This window comes from Buceros rhinoceros, unplaced genomic scaffold (genome assembly GCF_000710305.1).
Source record: "Buceros rhinoceros silvestris isolate BGI_N320 unplaced genomic scaffold, ASM71030v1 scaffold13224, whole genome shotgun sequence".
NCBI classification, from domain to species: domain Eukaryota; kingdom Metazoa; phylum Chordata; class Aves; order Bucerotiformes; family Bucerotidae; genus Buceros; species Buceros rhinoceros.
The window spans coordinates 29,267-50,172 of record NW_010410124.1 but is presented as its reverse complement, the minus strand read 5'-3'; the positions used below and the strand labels follow the sequence as shown (position 1 = coordinate 50,172).

At 42.0% G+C, this 20,906-nt stretch overlaps 2 protein-coding genes across 2 annotated transcripts in view; one reads left to right on the top strand and one right to left on the bottom strand.

Annotated features, from left to right (window-relative positions):
- Window positions 1-5,342, top strand: part of LOC104492888 (5'-nucleotidase domain-containing protein 1-like) — a gene marked incomplete at its 5' end in the record, with an annotated part of 8,882 nt that extends 3,540 nt beyond the window's left edge. Inside the window, 4 exons of the mRNA XM_010135492.1 lie at window positions 263-369; window positions 1,627-1,706; window positions 4,598-4,679; window positions 5,302-5,342. Of these exons, the coding sequence (XP_010133794.1) occupies window positions 263-369; window positions 1,627-1,706; window positions 4,598-4,679; window positions 5,302-5,342 (310 nt within the window). The remainder of the gene's footprint in view (window positions 1-262; window positions 370-1,626; window positions 1,707-4,597; window positions 4,680-5,301) is intronic.
- Window positions 5,343-10,349: 5,007 nt separating this feature from the next.
- Window positions 10,350-18,840, bottom strand: COL10A1 (collagen, type X, alpha 1). Its single transcript, XM_010135491.1, has 3 exons — window positions 18,780-18,840; window positions 17,967-18,120; window positions 10,350-12,505 (listed from the first exon to the last, which is right to left on the bottom strand). Exons 2-3 carry the CDS (start codon window positions 18,103-18,105, stop codon window positions 10,611-10,613), a joined length of 2,034 nt encoding a protein of 677 aa, XP_010133793.1. The 5' UTR covers window positions 18,106-18,120; window positions 18,780-18,840; the 3' UTR covers window positions 10,350-10,610.
- Between the last annotated feature and the right edge of the window lie 2,066 nt (window positions 18,841-20,906).

Sequence of the window (20,906 nt, the reverse complement as noted above, 5' to 3'; positions counted from 1 at the left end):
AGGCGCAGCAGCCGTGCCCCTGGCCAGCCAAACCTCTGTGTAGTAAGGCTTTTATTGAGGACTGTAATGTATATATGATAACAGCTAAGCTGGTGGAAGCTTCTAAGTGCTAAAGAGAGTTTCTTTCGGTCACCTTGCGTGCACCTCAGTATTCAGTTGCAGTGGATTGCTTTGCACAAAGGGAAGTTTGGCTGGTTTCAACCTTTTTTCTTTTTGTTTTCTTATTTTTTTTTTTTTTTTTAATAAATAATGCATCGAATAGGGCAAGCCATGGTACTAAGAGCATGACATCCGAAGAGATCCTGGAAGCGTATGGAAGGAGGGAGTGGAAGCATTTTAATTCAGTCAGTGGAATGGTTTCCCGCTCAGGTAGCTATACCTTAGCATGTCCTCTTTGAAATTGCTCTGGCCACCCCTTCAGTGCCTCATACTGTTATTTCTTGCCACAAATATTTAAAAATACTTGAGCTGAGAATTACTGGAATAGGTAAATGTTTTGGGGGGAGAGTTGTTTGTTTGGAGGTTTTTTGTATTTTCAACTTCTAATACTTGAATTCAACTTAAATTTAGGTCACCAGTGATGAGACAAATATGCTGACATTATTGACATTTTGGTTATACAGGACATGTTTGGCAAATCTTAATTTTTTCTTAATTGTTGGCTCATTACCATCAGTGCTGTTACTGGAGGCCCAGGTGCAAGTGCAAAGAACAGAGTGGGTCTGGAAACAAAACTCCTCCTTGTGCCATTGAAGTGTCTTGGTTTTAAGACAAGAGTCCCTTTGAAGGCATTGTGACTAGGTTTGTGCTCTGGCTCTGTGCTTTCTCTCCATTTTCCTTTGATCTTGGCAATTGTCATACACCTAAAGTGCTCAGTTAGGTTGCACTGTGCTATTTAATGGAGATATCTTCCTTGAGACTTTGCTGACATAAGCTCGTTTGTGATGGTTATTCTAAACTGCAGGTGATCCGTTGCAGCAGGGAAGAAGAGAAATGTTTTCTTTAGTCGTACAGCAAGTGTGCCTTTCTTACTCGTTGAAAAGCGCACTTGGCCTCTTCTGCCAATGCTAATCCTTGTCTTGCTGACTTACTCTTTCATATACCTAAGAGACAGCATGGCCAAGATAATGAATAAAGAAAAAGGCACTGGTTAAGTCATTTCACGCCCAGGAAGAAGTTGTTGAATGTGACCTCCGCCTGGGGGCATATTTGCTCTCTCCTGATTTACCGCAAAGGACAAAACTGTGTGTAGAGATCTGTCCAAATGTTTCTGAAACACCTTTTCAAACCTTTTCTTTGTGCTTCCAGTGCTAGAGAAACAGGTGTTTTGGAAAAGTTGAATGATACTGTCCTGACTCTTAAAACTTGTGTTTATCCCCCATTGCTTCCACCTTAACTTTTAGAACCTTAAAATGTATTTGTAAAATCTCACCCCTTTCAGTTGTCAGTTAGGAGAATCAGGAGTGAGAATAAAGGGTAACAAAGGCTGGGAAGCAGATAATGCTTATTACCAGTAAAAGCCAAACAGGATCTTACATTATTAATTAAATGTATTTTTTATTGTGATTAAAGCATACAATATGGATTTTAAAAAAAAGTAGAAATTCTTTTTTTTTTTTTTCCCAGCTAAGTACTATTTGTATGATAATTATTTTGACCTGCCAGGAGCTCTCTTGTGTGCAAGGGTTGTGGACAGCTTAGATCAGGTAAGAACTGAATCGTTTGAAGCCAAGTATTGCATATCTTTCCCCACCACTCTTCTTGTGTGCATTATTAAATCTGTGTTGAATAATGTATTGAACAACATCAAGGCCTTTAGCTTTCTTCTTGTTTGGAATTTTTCATGTCGACTTGGTGTATTAAAGTTGTCTCTGAAGATAGCTGTGAGTTACATGTTATGCTCAAAATAAATGTACTTCCACCAGAGGGCACAAATAACTAGGATATAAGTAGAAAGGAACTGTTTTCTCAAGTTTACTCTGCGGCATGCAGAATGTAGATCTTAAAATCTCCTTTAATTATACTTGGTGATACTTGTATTAAATCTAATGTAAGTTTTCTGAATAACATCGTTTGCTAATTGGCAAGGTGTTAATGAGTTGAAAGCTTAATTCCATCCTTTCTTAAACTTGTTTTTGTTTGAATACAGGTGTAAATAATACGCTCTTAGAATAGTATCCAATATTTTTTTCTTCTGTGCTAAATAGTAAGTTCTTGAGGTGAAAAATAAAATTGCTTGAACCATTTTTAGTGCTTTTTAGATAGATAGAATGTCCTAAATCCTACCTTTGAAATTTAATCCTAAGTGATTTGTGTTAAAGAAGGCTTGAATTTTTGTGTGCAGCTGGGGCTGGGAGAGTGTTCTTGTACAGCAAGTGTATTGGTGTCCAAAGAGTACTGATGTAGCCCTTTGTAACCCTTTGGCAACCAAGTATTGCAGTGCCATTACTAAATTTCACCTGCAGAGTGAAATTCAGAGCTATGCGTTGGGTGTCTGCGATCCCTTTGGGTGTCATCTGACTTGATGCTTTAGCCTCCACTCCAAAATAGCACGCTGAGTAGATTGCTGCCTAAGTCCAAGTGCTGCAAGAAGTGTTACCTAAAGGTAGCTTATCAGGAAGCTCTCAGGACAGGTATGCCGTAAGACTCTTAGTTTTGTGCCGGATTTATCTCCTTCCTTTAAGCTGTTCACAGCTTAGAACTCTGTCTCAGATGTAGCACCTGTGTTGTGTTACTTTATTTTGTATTTAATTTAGACTCAGTGCAAATCACCTACTTATTGAGAGAGAAAGCATGTCATAGCATGCAGTAAGTTTTCACATTCAGTTACTAGTTCACAAGCTGGAGCGCTGACCCTGGGTCAGTGATGTCTTCAGCTAGAGAGAATTAAACCCGTGCTGCTTCTCCAGAGAGCTACCAGAAGTGGGTCATGCACCCTCTTTATCAGCTAGCGGTTCTTGAATATTTTAAGGGGTGTTGTCCCAGTTTCAACAGGAGAGCTGTTTGAAGGAAACAAAAAAAAAGAGCAACCCCCCAAACTAAAGGAGCAAGTCAGCCATGTGGAGTGTGAGGGGAATTGGCAGTTGAATCCGTCTATCTCAAGGTTAGTGCTTAGTGTAGGCTGGTGCCGTTGTTACTCGACAGATCGGTTCTCCCCAGCATCTCCTGAAGACAGCTTTGAGTAATGACCTTGGTTAGCAGCTAACTGAAGTTTGACATATGAAACCTTTTCTCTTTAGCAGTTCTTTTATGTATTTCTGTGGCAGTCTGCTATAGGCATTGATTAAAATAAAAAAAATTGAAAGCCACAGCTTCGTTATCTTTTTTGTTTTTAACCTGTAGAGCCAGTGGAGGATAAGCAGCACAGTGCTCGTCAGAGGTGCACAAACGGCCTTGTTTGTGTGCCTTGCTGGTTGTGAAATTAAGGGTGGACTGTTCCTCTGGAAGCCTCCATGGCAAATTAGGCCTGATGCAGCAGTTTACTTCAGAACACGTAAACTACGTGTTTTTGGTTGGCCATGTTAAGGGTCGGGTTTTTTCAGTTTCTGAACGTTCTGCTCTCTGGAAAATGCTTTATGCTTACAAAATGGGTCATTATTCAGGTATCAGTGCAGTGGTCAGGACACAGAGGGTGGCAGTGCTGGAAATCTGCTAGCCCTTGCCTTGAAATTTGTCCTGATGGGGGTGTGGAAAGCCTGTAACAGCACTACAAAGATACTTTCCATGGCATACAAACTCAGGGAGACTATACCTACTGCTGCCGGGTTGCCTTGTAACTCTGAGCACCTCTTGCAGGCTCCGTAGCTAATCCTCTGCTCTGTAATGTTGACTGTCTGCATAATTGTGTCTGTTTAATTCAGCACTCTTAAAATTTGTGGAGTTTGAGAGTGCTCTGAGGCTGGTCGAGAACCTTTTCCTCTCCCTTGGTCAGATGCTGAAAGGGCAGTTGAAGTCTGCTGGAGCTCTTCTGTGCCTGGGCAGTTTTCTAGGAATGGTGAGAGATTGTTCACCAGCACAGGTTGCCTTCCCCTGCCCTTCTGCCAGAAGGTTTGGCAGTCTTCAGAGTGCAATGCAATGCAGCGCTGCTCAGCCCAGCTTCTGGATGAATGTTTTATACGGCGGCTGGGGGAGAGTTGTTGACAGAAGGGCATTACCTCTAAATTCTAGTGAGGGGGGGTTTCAGTTCTGAGGGTGGAAGGTGATATGAGTGTCAGGCTGTAGATGATGTCAACCTGCTAATTAAGTTCAGTATCTGCAGCTCCAGGCACTTCTTTTTCCCAGGTGTCAGTGGGATGACTCATTCAATAAGTTGCTGTTCTGTCTAATGCCCCACTTTGCTGTAACATTTTAAAGTTCCTCACAAAAATGAATCCTTTCTCCTTTCCCCTCCCTGCACCGCCACCATAACCTTCTAAAGCAGGGAGATAACTTCCCTGTGGTTACCGAAAGGTAAGCTGGGTACTACTGAGTCCTGACGTCCTGAATCCTACTGTCCAAATACGGTTTTACTCCGAATACTTTTGTTTATGAATGGCATACGTGTCACTTCAGTAAGTGGTACCTGATATAATGACCAGGTTCCTTTTGACACTTACAGCACAATCAACAGAAAAAATACGACTTCTGGAAGGACATGGTGGCTGCTATCCAGCATAATTATAAAATAACAGCTTTTAAAGGTAAGTGCGTTCATGAAAACTTACTATAACAGCTGAAAATGTTACATCTGCTTTCCAGAGCAAATACATTTGCAAGTGCACTCTAGGCTACTCGACACAGCTTTTACTTTTCAAGCTTACAGATGTATAGCAGACACATGTTTATCCTGGAACAGAACATCGTTAGCGTTGCTATGTATATTTCATTGAGCTGAAGCTGTTTTGCTATCTTTAGTAACACTTGAGGTGTGCTAATTTAGTGAACAGGGGTACTTTGCACCCTCTTTAAAGGCACTTTTTGCTCACCACAGCTGTACTACTTGCTGTGTTCCTTTCAAACATAATTGACAAAATTGTCTCGGAGCAGTTCCAAACAAAAACAGAAGTTGATGTCAGGATGCATGTTGTAAAAGACGGCAAGATATTCCTAAAATGTTTTGTTTGTTGTTGTTCCTGTGTTTCCCTTGAAGCTTAGGGTGTGGTTGGTAGTTAAAAATTCCTCTAGGAACTCATTCATACCTCAAATAGATGTATCGTTTCTTTTTTGCTGACATTAAGCCAATCCTAATCAACTGTAACTTTTTTTTTAGCATTTTTGTTAATTCTTTTTTCAAATTATGAAAGCTCTTTGTTCTTTCAAAAGGTGTGGATCATGTAGCATGTGGCAAAAAGAATAATTTTTAAAAGCGTTCTTGGAAAATGAGATCAAACAAAAGCTAAAGTCTGATCTTTGAAGTCTTACAAACGATTGCACAGTTTTATTTATGTATGAGTGTCTGCTTGTGTATACACGTGTATGTTTACACATACGCCTGTCTGTCAGGGACGTATTTGTATATGTAAGCATGGCATCTGCATACAGATGTGTGATACGACTTACCCTTTCTAACTCCTGTCAGAACTGGTACCTAATTTAACAGACCTTGTTCTCTCTACAGAAGTTGTGAGGCACGTGCACAACAGTGTTGAAGATAGAAGTGAACACAGTAACTGATAGGCATGTGATGTTTTGGATGAATCTCTGTAAAATCGGAAGTGAAGTAGTGCGGGTTGTATATACTACTTAAGTTTTTAATATATGACAGTGCTACGCTCTGTTGTGCATCACTTTGAAAGGCTTCGTCTTATTTTCCTTTTAATAATGTGGCCCAGTAGATAAAGCACTGAACAGGGAGTCAGAAGAACCAGAGATCACTTCTTCCTGTACTACTTACCTGTGATATTCCCATGGAGTATTGCTTTTTGCTTCAGGTTCCTCTATGAAATGAGGGTCGTGGTACTGATTTTCTGTCGCAAGTTTGTGCCAAAGAGATTTTTTTTTTTCTCAGTTGCAAACTTAACATAACTTCTTGAGGAAACTTCTAAACCTGGCTCCAGCCCAACAGGTACATACTAGGAAACCCCACCGTCTTTCTTAGCCCAGAGCCTGGCCTGAAAACCAGAGCCTCTTGATGCCTTGACCACGCCATGACCTTGATGCCGTGTAGAGGGTTTAACCCTTCAGAGAAAAGCAGTGCTTACTAACACTTAGTCAAGATAGAATTTCAAAAGCAAACTTATTAAGTGGTCCACTGGGGAGACGCAAAGTTCCCAAGTTGAAATGCCATCTCAGTAGTGCCATTGTCAGTGACAGAGCAGAACGACTGACTGTTGTAGCTTTGAAATCCATTAAGTGTTTGCAGTGTGCTTGGGTTCGTTGTCAGTATGCCCTCGTTTCTCTATGTGCCTTCTCTTTTTCATGTGATTTCTTTGATCGTAATCAACTGTCTGGTGGATTTTGCTTTTCATTGTCTTAGCTACGGTAATTGCCTTAGATAATTGCCCTATGATATTTTTTTTGGATGGCTTTTTCACATAGCCGTGATTGTCCTGACTCAGCTTAATGAAGGGTATTAACCTGCTCTTTACATGTAAAGAAGTGAGGAACTGAGGCTCGCAGAGGGAAAGTGAGAGGTTTCCAGTGTAGTCTTGTGTTATTCAGACCTCCCTTTGTGAAGAACTCAAAAAAAAAAAAAGAGAGAATCTATTAAAAAATGCTGTCAGAAAAGCATATTGTCAGATGGCAAAGAACACAGACATCTGTATTTGCAAAATGCTCGTTTCTTACCTAATAACAACCTGCAAAAATGCCCTCCGTGACTGATACCCGAGTGGAGCATTACGTTACTTGAGATTCCTTTTGGAAAACCTTAACTTATCACTGGAATCTTTTGCAGCTGTAAGGTGATTAACAGTACTTTGTATGTGTCTCATTCCGGGTATGTTCTAGAGACACCAGTAAAGAGCAATGATAAAGGCAGCGTCACATGGTGATGTATCTTGCACTACAGAAATGTGTGGGCAGAGCTCCCCAACACATTATGGGTCAAAGTTTGATCTTTGGAGGAGTAATGGGAGTTTGAAGTACTGTGTAATTATCTCATGCGAAAATTTTCAGATCTGGACAGTTTTTGGCCAAAAAATCCATAGTTTTGTAGGAGGAAGTTGCCTAATATAACTTTCTAAAGCAGAATTTTGTAAAATTTCTTCTCTTAAAGGCCACTTCCTCTTGCGTGGTTGTCTTCCCCTATAATTTCCCTAACACTGCTGAGAAACGCAGCATCTGTGATTATATAGTGAAAGTGATATATTTGTCATCTTTTCAATCAGTTCATAAGATTGCGTTTGATTTTGGAAGTAAAAAGCTCGTGGCTAATACGGCAGCAGAGACTTCATAAACTGCTCATAAAAAGCCTTGATGTGATCTGCTCCCAAGTTTCTCAGGAATTTGTTACTGACCATCTTTTACAAAAAGGAAAATTATCAGAGAAAGAAAGCGCTAGACTTAACCTGGTTTGTAATAACTTGCATTTTGCCTGGTTTTTTTATTTTTATCTGATTGATCAGTTTTCTCAAGTGCCATGCTGATGCATGGGAAGCGTTCCTTTGGGGAGGAAGACTTTGGACCTTTCTGAACTGCTCCATTCTCTCACCACACACACACAGAGTTTTTCCATCACAAGTTTATGGTATTACCCTGTCGTCTTGGCAGAAGGTGGTGAATCTAGCTGTCCGTAGTATGTCTGTTACGTCTTTTATATGCAACTCATATACAACAAACAAAGAGCAAAGATGCTTTTCTGGCCAAAAAGAACAAATCCTCCAAAAAATCTGCAAAACAGTAGAAATGCCTGCTGTAGATGTAGCGCAGTGACGGGTGATCTTTGTTTGTCTTAACTGTGAAAACTGCCACAAAGGTAGAAGCGAGTAAATGTGTTACACTTCTCTGCTGGGCTTTCCAGCTCGACACAGAAGGGATCACGTGGACACTTCGTGTGTTTGACCACTTAAGGCTTCAAAAATTCCTGTAGTTCTTTGGAGGTGAGTTTTGTACTATTACAGGCTTTTATGTTTTTGTTTTAATCTCATACTGCATTTTCTTTCCTGTAATGCCCGTGATCCAGAAGAGAGTTGCTTTCTAGAAGAGCTTTATCTTTAGGTAGCTTGTGAAGAAAATATTAAAAAACAAACTTAAAAATCTTGCAGACCTTCTCAAGGTCCCCGCTGAACTGAGAATCCAAACTAAAGTCAAGGTGTAAGTTGTGCTGGTGGCACAATTTGGTGTGTAACCTGTCACTTGTCAGTGTGAATTGTTGCTTAATGACTTCATGTCTGAAGAAGTGCAAAAAGCCTTCAAAAAGAGGGACATGAGGTGCTAAGCTGTAGACTTCCTTAAAGTCCTGCGTGCTCATAAAGGAACAAAGACGTTAAAGGGCAAAACCTGATTTAAACCGGGTGGGTGATGGGATTAAGTGAGTGAACTGTGCTTTCGAAAAGCACGGTTTCTTGTGCAGAGACTAGTTAATGAGAATCCCTGGCCAGTAACCCGCTGCTGAGCCCCGAGCCTCTCCAGCGGTTCTAAGCATGCGCTCTGGCACCCGTTTCAGATGTAAAGCAGCTAACCAGAAACTTTACAACTACTGAGCAGTAATTTCCAGCTCCAGTACCCAGTCCCTCTATTTGTGTCTGAAACAAAAGTGGGTGAATGTATGGGCAGCAGCACATGCTGTGTTTAAATAATGGAAAGTGCTGCTGAACTAATGCAAGTGACTGAGCAGGAAAACATTTCTGGTGCAAAAGAGAGAGAATTCTTAGGAAATCTCTAATTAATATTTGGCCTGGAACAGGAGTGTAAGAAAGTGGGGATAGGCAGTTCAGGCTTAAGTGTCTCGAGTTTTATTTTGGCTTGAAATAAAAGTATTGCAGAATTGCTTCTTAGAGCTTGTGATACTGTCTGCTGTATGATTTCCATACAAGCTTTGTGTGCAGTGTTTATAACAGTGGTACCAATTTGCTTGCCTCGATCTTGGCTGCTCAAATAAGGACATCTCATGTTACACGGTCTACTTAGGCATTTATTATTTTACCGAAGTATAGCCTAAACCACAGGCTTCCTTATCCAGCAGCTCTTAAAAAGGGAGAAAAAAACACTTCTACAAAGTGACTTTCTTGGTAGATCATTACAGTTTCCAAAACATTATCTAGTTTTGCTAATGATGGATCAACCTAAAGGAGTTTTTATATTAATCCCAAAGTGTTATCAAGTGCTTAGGACATGGCTGATTTCAAATGTACACAACATAGCAAGCCTTAGGCTCTGCTTTTGTGAAGAAATGGTAAGACCATAAATCTTTTAAATATAGGCCTTTGTACTTGTAGTGCAAGTGATTAAAAACTTCTGTTTAAAAAAATAAAGCTAATAGTTTAAGAGTTCAAAAGGTTTTGATGAATGTGATGCTCTTAAAGCAGGTGAATGGTCACTGTTGTTGGAAGAAAGGCGTGCGCAAACTGTGATGGTTTCAGAAGTTGTAAGCACTGGTTTTACTAAGCTTGCTTACTTTGCACCATTAGCTTTTCAGGGAGCCATCACAGATGAGTGTAATGTCTAATGTTTGTTAGATGTGAGTGTGTGCACATACGGTAATTATTATGTCTACTGATTAATTACTGTCATAGTCTGATGAATTTACCACGTAAGGAAAATATACTCCCCAGACTATTGTGTTTTAAAAGAATGGGCTGTTCAGGGAAAATCAGTGCAAAGATTGTCTCCAGTTTTGGGGTGGTAAAGCTGCTCGGATTTTGTGAGTGTCTGCCTGTGCTCTTACTGCCCAGATTTGGTGATAGTTGTTTTACAGTACTCCGAATAGTGTAGTTTTACAAACTGTTAGGATCTTTAAAAATACTGAGCTAGTCTGTTGCTGCGGAGTACAAAACGTGCATCGAACAAAGCTAGGCTTCACATCTGCTTGCTGCTTCAGACTGTGAAAGTCTTAGCTCTTCAGTAACAGGTACTAATTTGTAAATCTACCTTTCTCCAGAGTGGTTCTTTCATTAGTAAGAAAAGTGGGACTAAATTAAAAGTGAGATACGTATGTGCTCTATTGGTGTAATTTCCTTGACTCCTGTTTGACCACTTCTCCAAGCTGTCTCTATGAAGCCGACAGATAGCAGAGTGTTCCTGAAGTGTATTATCCGGCTGTTGTGATGACTGTGGTGTATCTGGGACTGTTGACTTAGAATAATGCCTTCAGATAATTCAAGTACAGCGAAGGATGGAATGGCTACTTTACGTGTTAGGAGAGGTGATAGAAATTCTGCTTTTCCTTTTTTTTTTTTCAGAAAATTTTGAAAAGAAAAGAGGCTGATGCATTATATTAATTCATAAAATTTTAATGTTGCATTCAGTCAGGCAATTGATCATCATTTGAAACAAATTTCTTACGACAATTCTCTAAAACCATACGATATTATTCTACTGGCTTTGAACCAACCTCTTCCACTTTCTCACTCTTTACCCTCCATTTCTGTTGCAAAATTGAAGTTGCATGACCTGCTAATGGCAAATCAGATCAGTGCTGATTTAAAATGGTCTGAAGGAGAGAGTGTCAGGACAGCCTAAGTGGGATGTTGTTAGATATGAGCGAATAGGAAACCTGAGAAAGAAGAGTGAACATAGTCAGAGGAATAGAGACCATTAGATTCTGAATTGGGCAGCTGGAGCCATACTTGGTCGTTCTCCATGAGGTCGATGACAGCACTGCCAGAAGCCTGGTCAAGGTATCCTTTCTGGTACTCATCGTAGGTGTACATGAGCGGGGAACCGTTTTTGTAGAGTGCGACCCACACATTTGTTCCTTTGGCATGTACGTGGTAGGAGAAGTAGTACAGTCCAGGGATCCTGCAGGTGAAGATTCCTGTCCTGGGGTCGTAGTGTTGCTGCCTGTTGTACAAGATTTTATCAAATTTGATGGGGACTGTTGCACCAGGGTAGGCTTTTGAGAGGATGACACTGAAAGCAGACACTGGCATCCCTGTAAGAGCTTGGTTTACTCCTGCTTTCATGAAAGACATTCCTGACAGCTCCCGAGACTCTCCTGCTTTAACATAGCTATCGGGCACCTGTGGAATTACAGCTTGGCCAGGAGGACCAGGAGGACCTGGGGGGCCTGGCAAGCCAGGCTCTCCCGTGTTGCCTTTAGGTCCGGGAGGTCCAGGTGGTCCCATGGGTCCGCTTAAGCCTTTTGTAGAAATACCTGCCGGGCCTGGCAGTCCTGGTGCTCCTTGCTCACCTTTTGCACCAGGGGCTCCTGGCAGGCCAGGCGGTCCAATGGGGCCTCTGACCCCAGGGATTCCTGAGGGCCCTCTGGGGCCTGGCTCGCCATTGATGCCTGGAACTCCCTTAACTCCTTGTGGGCCCATTGGACCAGGCAAGCCAGGTAGCCCAGCGGGGCCAGTGTCGCCTTTTGGACCTGGGAAACCTGGGTGCCCCTTAGGACCAGCAAGACCCTGCTCACCTGGGTATCCTGGTTTCCCCTCCAATCCTGGTAGACCTCGTTCACCCTTGGCCCCTGGGAATCCCGGGGAGCCTGCAGGACCCATGTCGCCTTTGGGGCCAGGCAAGCCCTGCTCACCGGGCAAGCCTTTGAGTCCTTGAGGGCCCATGTTCCCTGGTGGCCCAGCAGGCCCTGGTTCTCCTCGCACACCAGCTGGGCCTTGGTCTCCTTTAGGTCCTGGAAGGCCAGGAGGTCCTTCAGGCCCACTGTGTCCCTTCATCCCAGGCAATCCTGGCTTTCCAAAGCCTGGAAGACCTGGGGATCCAGGCAAGCCTGCAGGTCCGGGGTGTCCCTTGGCTCCGGGGATGCCTGGTACTCCTGGTGGTCCCATTGGCCCAGGCTTGCCAGTGCCAGCTTCTCCAGGTTCTCCCGGGGGACCCTGGGGACCTGGGATACCAGTCGCTCCAGGTGCACCTGGTAAACCTCTGTCACCTTTCATACCTGGCTGACCTGGAAGACCATTTTCACCAGGCTTCCCTAACCCAGCAGGACCAGGGGGGCCCCGGGGTCCCTGTGGGCCTGGAAGACCTCTGCCACCCGGGCGGCCTGGAACACCATAGCCTTTTTCTCCCCTTTGTCCATTGACACCAGGGATACCTGGCTCTCCCTTCTCGCCAGGGAAGCCCCTCGGCCCTTGAGCTCCTGGAGGGCCTTGAGGTCCTGGCTTGCCAGGAACAGTGAGTCCTGCAGGGCCGGGAGTGCCGGGAGGTCCTTGTGGCCCTCTTGCTCCTGGGAGTCCAACAGGTCCAGCTTCTCCTTTCTCACCGTTTAGTCCTCTCTCTCCTGGCTTTCCTGGTAGACCTGGCATGCCTGGCTTTCCAACCGCAGAGAATCCAGGTGGTCCTGGGGGACCAGGGGGCCCTTGGGGACCAGGACTTCCAAACCCTGGCTTTCCTGCAGGACCTGGTTGCCCTCTTGGTCCAATAGGGCCTGGGGGACCAGGGGGTCCTTGTTCACCTCTTAGCGGCACACCTGTGAGAGAGAGGAAGCCGGGTCAACCAGGTCAGCTATAGCAGATTTGCAGACTTGTGGCACAGTGGTGAAGTGCGTGAAGGGTTAACTTAACCCTCCCTGAACTTCCTGGAAGTCAAGTTTCCTTTACTGTGTTTGGTCACTGAGAACTGACATTCAGAGCACAAGCGTCTCAGAGCTCCTACAAGTAACACATGGAAATTTGTTGGAGTTGTGTTGTGAGCTACAAGGCCTCTACAGATTTTTTTCATCTTCAACACGTGAGAGGGTTTAAAAGATGCTGTGCAAGTAGATGCAAACTATTAAGGAAGGAAAAAAATAAAACGGGTTAACTGATCTAGCAAGTCGTGAGACTTGCACTTGATGATGAACAAAACCAGGGAAAGCTTCCTGTGTAAGGGCTTTCCTGAAACTCCTTGGCGCTAGGTTGAAGCGGGGAGATTTCTGCCCTTCCCCCGCGCATCACCCTCCTTCCCAAAGCGCGCCGTGGCTCTGCTGTTCTGTTAGACCGATGAATGCTCTATTTTCAAAGACTCTCTTAAGGATTTTTATGACAAACAAAAACTTCACACAGCGGCAAGGCCACAACCAGTCACTCCTATTACTGCAGGTGGCATTCGGGCATCGTTTTGGTTTTTTAATTCTTCATTTTCTTAGTTATCAAAACAGCAGGTGGAGCCACTTAACCGAGCATCACACACAGAGGCGTGAACGGACAAGCTCACTGCTCAGTGTTCTGTGCGCTTCGCGGGAGCTGGCGGCTTCCCGCAAGAATTCGGGTGCCGATGAGTGGGACATGACCGAGCAGGTTCACATGGGTGCTGTGAGACTGCTCCAGTAGTTTGCACCACCCAGCAGCGTTTCAGGATGCACGAGCCTACTTATAATGAATGTTAATTTACGACATTTTAAAGATAAAAACTGAGGGATATAGCAAGAGCCTGGACTCTGTGTGAGTTTGGTTTGGTTGGTCTTTGTAATGGCAACAATATTCTGTTTGCTTATTTAGAGAAGATTGATAATTGATCAGCCATGGGATCAGCTGAAATATGCCTTTCAGTCTCTTACAAAAAGTGCAGTGTGTGTGTGTATAAAAATATGAAATGAACATTCTTTTATGCAACAGATGTTCTGTTGTCTATTGGATAATAAATCACTTTTTTCAATCTGTGGCTAATCTTGATGAACGGAAAACGAGATGAAGGAGGAAGAAATCTATCCTTGTACGTATTGTATTAAAAAAAATTAGAGATGTATATATGAAATGCATTTGATTTTGGTTTGATATTGGACCTGCAAGGTCACCTTCTTCCTTTATTGCCAGGGAAACTATTCCTATCCGTCAAAAGTAGAGAGTGTGTGTTCTTTTTTGCTGATGCATAGAATCAGCACAAATGCGTATCCCCTTGTTCTGCTCACCTTCCTATCTCATCCTCTTTAAGGCAGTGAAAAGGAAGGTAGTTGTTTAAAATCATCCACACAGAAAGGAAGAAACGTCTGTGGTTTGACAAACTAAAAATGCAAATGCACATCCTTCTCAGCTGCAAAGGACACTGTGGAATCTGTGAGGACCAGTGACAAGTCTGGTGCAGTCTTTGCTCTCTTACGGATACTGCTGGATTTCTGACTGCGGAACTCCAGATTCAGTTTTGTTGTTACACAGGTGACAAAAGGCAAATTTGAAGAACTACATGGTATGAAAAAAATAATTTGGAAAAGGCTTAAGCCTGTCAGAATGAACAGGTGCCCTGCAGCAGAAGTGGTGTGTAAATGTTCTTTACATGTTACACGTTTTTGCCACAGGTAGGTGAGCTGCCATCAGAGGAACCAGCTGACGCAGCTGGAGGGCTCAGAGTTTATTCCATAGGTTCTGTCTTTGGATAGAACTTCAGAAACTCTCTGTTCATCAGAGGACACAGGCAGGTGAGATCAAAGCCTCAATACACGTACCTAAACAGGTTCCTAAGCTAATGCTCCTTCAGTTGTAAAGCATTGGAGAAAAATACGAGTAGGTTTTTACATCACCTGCCTCGAATCCCAAACTAAGCATTTGTGTGGGTACTTAGGCAGAAAGCATCCGTGACCTCAGCCAGGTCTGCTCTTCTATAACAATAACTAACTCATGGAGCAATGCCTAGGCCTACCAACTCCGTTTTGCTCCTTAGCGGAGTAAGTTTAATTTCTGCAGAGGAGACAACATTCATTTTATTCAGCTATATTTAAATAACTTGCAGTAATTGCACTCGATCTAAATTTTTTTTTTTTTGGTGGCAAATTACATCAGACTTTAGCTTCAGAATGCTCCTCATTCTTGATTTTTTTAACCAAATTTTAGATGCAGCTTCCTGTCAGTCCTAGGTTCACAAAGTGGTGGGTGCTGCCTTTTTTCCATCAGATGCTACAGCCTTTGTCAGCGTCCGTGGGTTACGGGGCTCCTCTGTGAGGAGCTATATTGTTTCAAAGTTGTGCTGCTTTTAGACTAAGATGTCTGGTAATTGTGCTGTCTGGAGACAATGCAAAGTCCTCTGAGGAAAAGGCAGCTGAACACATTAATGAAGTAGGATTTTTACCAGGAAAATTGAAGGAGTGGTTTGCTACTCTTTTATATGTCTTGGCACATAACTCGATGCAAAATTGGTTTACATTCTCTGAGTGCAGTCAAACCCTGTTTATATATTGAATGAAGTATGAAGACTTTAACCTAACCTGTAATAATGGCTTATTTAAGCATTGCTGAACAGTCAGATGTAATTCAATTATTATTTTCAGCTAGGACTCTTCAAAGATTTCAAGACAAAGAGCTACTGGTTTAAAAACTATGATTTTAAAAAATGCTAACACTAAATACACACAGAAAAAGAAAGAATATTCTGACTGGAGAGCTGTCAAGAAACAGATTTTTTAAACTGTTAAAACAATTTCACCAAACTAAGTGAAGCTTTAATAGGTTTTGATTGCTAACAGAAATTGTGTGATCCATTACATCTCGTCCCAAGTCACCAGTTTGCACCTAGACTGGAATTTTAGTTCCAGGCTGCTTTTTGACAAAGCTGTACAAAACAAAAAAAAAGATAATTCAGTGGTACCCAAACCTCTAGAAGCTGATGTTTGGTGACCAAATAGGGAAAGCAAGCTATGATGGAAAGGCTGCCGTATGCTGATTGAGCTGCTAGCATACAGAAAAACTCACTGGACAAGAGTTAGATGAGTTTGGTTCTGTAGTCTCCTATTTTATGCTTCCATTACCATCTCAGGCTAGAAATGATCCTCTCTAAGTTTGTCCTCTTTAAACTCTTCTTAAAACACTTGCTAGGATGCTTGTTTTCCAGGCTGAAGGAGAGCAGTGGATTTCCAGTCCTCCGTTTTGGTGCTTGTACCCCAAATGAACATTTGTCAAGCGATTTTGGATGGCTGGACTCCCATGTCTGTAACGCTGTAGGCTGTTCTTCCTGCCTTTGAGATCTAGTATATAGTCTTTATTACCTTTTCTAAACAGACAGCATGTTACACTTTGTACTTGTTGATACGGTAATTTTCATTCCAAATACAAAGTGTGACACACATTAGCTTCTGGGTTAGTATATAAAGTGAAAACTTAGCTCAGGACAATTCATGTCTCCCTTTCACTCCATTTCCTGTCTAACCTGCTCCTTTCTTAGTTTGCTGCTGGTTTCCCCCTTTCCTAAAGTTTTCTGCAGAGGAGAAAAAAAACCCCAACACTACAAGGAGAAGAGAAGGGAAGTCTGGAAGAGGTTAATGAACTAAATATTGTACTTCACTGAAAAATAATATCAGTGTGTAAATGATTCTGAATGAAGTCACGGAAAAACACTAGGAAAAATTAAAAGAGGGGAGAGGGAGGAAGTGTAACTTTAACTCAGTGGGAATTCCAGTTAGGAAGTCCTGAGAGCAGCTGGTTATGTACGTGTACCTAAAATCAATCTGAGAGTGCTGGTAGGATTCCAGAAAGTCCTTGTGCTGAAGGCAGGGGCTGAAACTGTGACAGCATTTTGGTCTGGCCCAGAAGAGCCTTTTGGGAGGGAAGTTTCCCAGCCATGCTGCTTCCATTTGGTTCTTGCTCCATGTAGAGCCTTCTTGGAGCATGTGGGGCGGACTGGGGTGAGACCAGGGCTGCGTCTTTGGACTCAGTGTGTGCTGCTCGTAAACACCCAGGCGTTAGGAGCAGACTAGAGCTGTTCTGGAACAAAACCTCCTGAGTGAAGGTAATGTGGATGCAATGTCCTGAGCAGCAACCAATCTGGTCTCAAGATCTGCTGCTGTTGTGCTACCCTATCTTCTAAAGCAGATACAGCCTAAAATGTCCTTTTTCTGGTGAAGAGAAGCTTGTTTGCAAATGCTGTTTTCCAAGTCCCTCACTCGGTGTCCTTATTTCTGCTTATTCCAAGCATGATTATTTCAGCTAAAAGTAGATGGAATACAGCAAAAGTGAAAGCTATTCTGAATAGCCTGTTGGTGTCTGAAAGAAAATAATGTTCTTTGGGTAGAGAGCAGGGTGTTTACAAGGAAGATTCAGTTCTCTTAATTGTGGTGATGATAATTTTGAATAGACACTACTCATCGTACTTCAGGAAACAATTCGTGCCGTACAGCCAGTACCTAGGAAGTCAGAGGTTTTGATTTCAAGGCTTAGGCTTTGGCCTAAGCATGGAAAAATAAACTAGAACTCAAACAGTTTCAAACACTAAGTATAGCCACCCATTTGACTTACAAGTTCGGAGAGGATACCCAGAAATATTATAGCATTGCAATTATATATTGCCTATACAGTCTGCCGTAAGATAGATGTATGAAATGAAAAGAAATTTTTATAATAAAGCCAGAATTGTTATAATACCACAAGATTAGTCTGATAATTTAAGTATAAGCTTAAATCACTCATGGAAGAAACTGCAGAGTTTGTGTCACATTTTTAAGACTTTATATTAAATTATTTTGCCTTTCTAAACATTAAGCAGGTTTTCGTTTGGCCATGTGTATCAGTTATATATTTAATTTCACACCTGAGGTCTGTTTTGGGTAGAGATAACATGACAAAATATGTGAAAGTTCTTTTCTGAATATTGTAGATGATTGATCTATAGTTGGAAACCCCAGTGCTGAATGAAGAAAATTGAGGATAATTAGCATGTTGTACATAATTATGTATGCAACCATGTTGTATTATTCCCACTCCTCAAAATCTCAGCCACAGATCTGATTTTCTAGCTGCTTTATATACCTTTAGTGATCATGTAAAAAAAAAAAAAAGAATTCTCTGACAAACGTGCGTCTTTGTCAATAGGAGGCAACTGCCAGAGCCGCTGCTGGTTCTTTCTGTCATTATTTTTATAAACCCTAGCTGTTAGTGAAAGTTGAATACCAGTAGTGTAAACAAAGAGCTTTTGGTCATTATTGACTAGGAATAATTGTGTTGGTTTATTGCCAAAACCAATAAACTTACCTTGACTCTTTACATTGTATGGTAGAAACTGTGGCCCCTTGATGCTGGATTGTTTCTGATACCGCTCAGAAAAATATCCGTCGCTACCATGGACAATGTTCAGACAAAACAGCAGCAGTAAGGATATTTGTAAATGCATGTTTCCAGATCCGTTCTGTGTTAGAAAGGGGAGAAAAAGGTTGTTGTAAAGAAAAGCTGTTCCGTTCTGTTTCTTGTGCATGAATAAATGAGTTTTCTTAAAGTATTGGTATTAAAAGTAACACTATTTTGTATTTACATCCTCCTGCTTTCACTAGCTATGAAAAAATTCTCTAAGAAAAAGGGAATCAGTATTGCTGTCGCTTTGAATGATAAGAGATCTTGTACAGGTACCTCAGAGGCAATAGTTTCACTCTTAGGAAAAGAACAATTTCAAATGGATGCCAGCCTATTTAAAAACCCACTGTCTTCAGAAACAGTGGTTATGTGGGGCTACAAAAATAACTTCGAGTTGCGTATGTCAAAACTCCTGAGATGCAGGAAAGTTGTTGGTGGAAATACAGAGACGCTGCATCACGACCGTATTGCCTCTGGCTAATGCTCTAGCAAATGAAGCGTGAAATCCTGGCTCCTTCAAGCCTCAGTGGCAAAAATCTCCTATAACCTTGCTTGAAACCAGGCTTTTACCTGTAGCCCTTCAAATCGCCCCAGTGGCAGTAAGGATGCTGTCACTGGCTCTTAAATGTCAACCCCCTTCCCTCCCCAGCCAGGAAACATGTATCCTGTAGAAGGTACCTTCAAAACCAAACAGAATGAAATTAAATCGTAACATACCACAATGTTGTGGAGCTCCGATGCAGAGTGGGAGAGCAGCGACTCCTCCTCTGTTGAGGAGTTCTTCTGCCACTGGTGAGTGAGCAGAAGCTGATGATTTCAAGTGTCACCCTGGAGTATTTATATGACTTTTTCCCCATCACTGGATGACTCTGGGCATAAGCTCCTCCCCCCAAATCAGTAAGCAGTAATTATCGGTGTGTATATGTGTGTTTTTTAGGGGTGGGGGAAGCTATTTTGGGCAGTCATCCTAGATCCTGTTAAGGTTTTTTGAGGGTTTTTTTCCTTCCTCTTCCCTTGGATTTCTTATTGTTGATGAAATTGTCTTGCTCCTAGCTTGTATTTTCTAAAATTGTATGGCCCCTCTGTTCATTAGAACTGAGAAAGGTAACACTGGAGAAACTCATGAACTTGTAAGTAAGGTTGGTAGTTCTAACTGCTTCATTTGGATTTCTTTGTCAAAGTTTTAAGGAGATAACTGTCTTTTGAACTTTGGTGAGCTGTTACGTTCAGGAGTGGCCCCACTGAAGTCTGTAGAGACTACTTACGTGAGTAATTGTTCATTGGGAAACAGGCAGAGCACTTAAAATCAACTAAGATGTTAACAAGGGAGTTGTGAGAGAACCCAAAGCTTGCTTTTAACCATTTATTCTTTTAGGAGATTGTTACCATCGCAGTGTGTTTCTGAACTTCTCTCTTGGTGCTGGAGGTGCAGTATTACATATATGATGTATTCTGCAGGTAATGTTTCTGTGTTAGGAATTCCTGAAACGCAGCTTGCCTTATGCAATGAAAACAACTTCATTGTTACTAGCTGTAACAGGCGGATTGAAATCCATGCTGCTTAAATTTACAAGTGTTCTACAGGCTGATGTTTGGTGCTGAAGGAGCTTTTTTGAGCTTTTGGGTAGTCAGCAATTAACTTTTTCTAGTATTTGAGGAATCAAATGCAGTTATTGCTGTACTTTGACTAGATGCATGGTTTTACTGTTAAGTGGTTTCTGTTTAGCAAATTTCAACTACTGCTGTCCTACTGTTCTTGGATTAAACTTGATTACAGCTTATCTCTTTTTCACTTTTTTCTTCAGTTTATAAACTGCTTTTCGCCATTAAGAAAGTTTGTTAAAACAGTCTTGCTTAATAGACTGTATCCATACCTTGTGACTTTTCTGAATAAATAGTGGAGCCTTACAGGGTTTCAGCATTTAGTTTGATTAGTGTTCGGTAATAAATAGGCAGTAACTTTTAGTCCTTGAGCTGTTTGAGGCTCTGAAACATCATTTAAGATCGAAGAGCAGAACAAGAGAGAGGAAACAAACCTTTCTCATTTAGGAGACAGCTGTAGAACTAAATATTTAGTGCACTTTGCTTTTACCAAACATTCTCAGCAAAAGTACCTGCATACAAATGACCTGTGTATGAAAACTCCCCTGCCAGTTGTGTACTTCTTTGACATTGTTATATGGTGTTCAGTCTTGTAGGAGTTAGATTTTTGGAGGTGTTTGAAATTCTTTGTTTCCCTTGCACCAAAGACTGGTGGAAAAACATATATAAATGATGTGTGTTGTTACTAAAGGGAGCTGAGCGTGTGCTACAAGTCACTGTCCTGGTGAAGTGAGCGTGTATTAAGTTAATTTCTGCCATTTACGGAAGCTTTCTGGAGAGCCTTTTGGTGAGGTACAAGCAGTATCTCTGCCCAAGAACACGTGTGTACCCGTATCCTACTACCAGTAGTAGAAATACTGTAATCAGGTAAGAGTACCTGCATGTTACGTTATAGGAATACTAGTAATAACGTGCGTGACTGTGAGTTGTCATGCATGGTGGGGACAGAAGGGACACCTGTTACCATTCCAACTGAAAGACTGAGCTGGTGGCCCTGAACTGTGTGGCTCTCCTGTGGAATGACAGGTTAATGTGGACTGAATTTTACTGCTTTGTGTCTTTGTTTAGTTCCACACTCTTCGAGTGACAACTTCTCTGGCTTTTATGTATTATGGCAAATATCCTAGAACACGGGTTACTGTACTGGAGGAGACCAGTGGACCATCAAGTCTGTTCTGCTTACAATGTGCTAATGCCTTTGCTTACTAGAGGGCTGTATTAATGTTGTGATTTACAGACTGC

Bases quoted from the DNA above. Each gene is read 5' to 3' on its own strand.
- COL10A1 (XM_010135491.1), bottom strand. From the start codon at position 18,105: ATGCATTTACAAATATCCTTACTGCTGCTGTTTTGTCTGAACATTGTC. The intron at 12,506-17,966 runs GTAAGTTTATTG...TCTCTCTCACAG, and splicing joins ATACAATGTAAAGAGTCAAG to GTGTGCCGCTAAGAGGTGAA.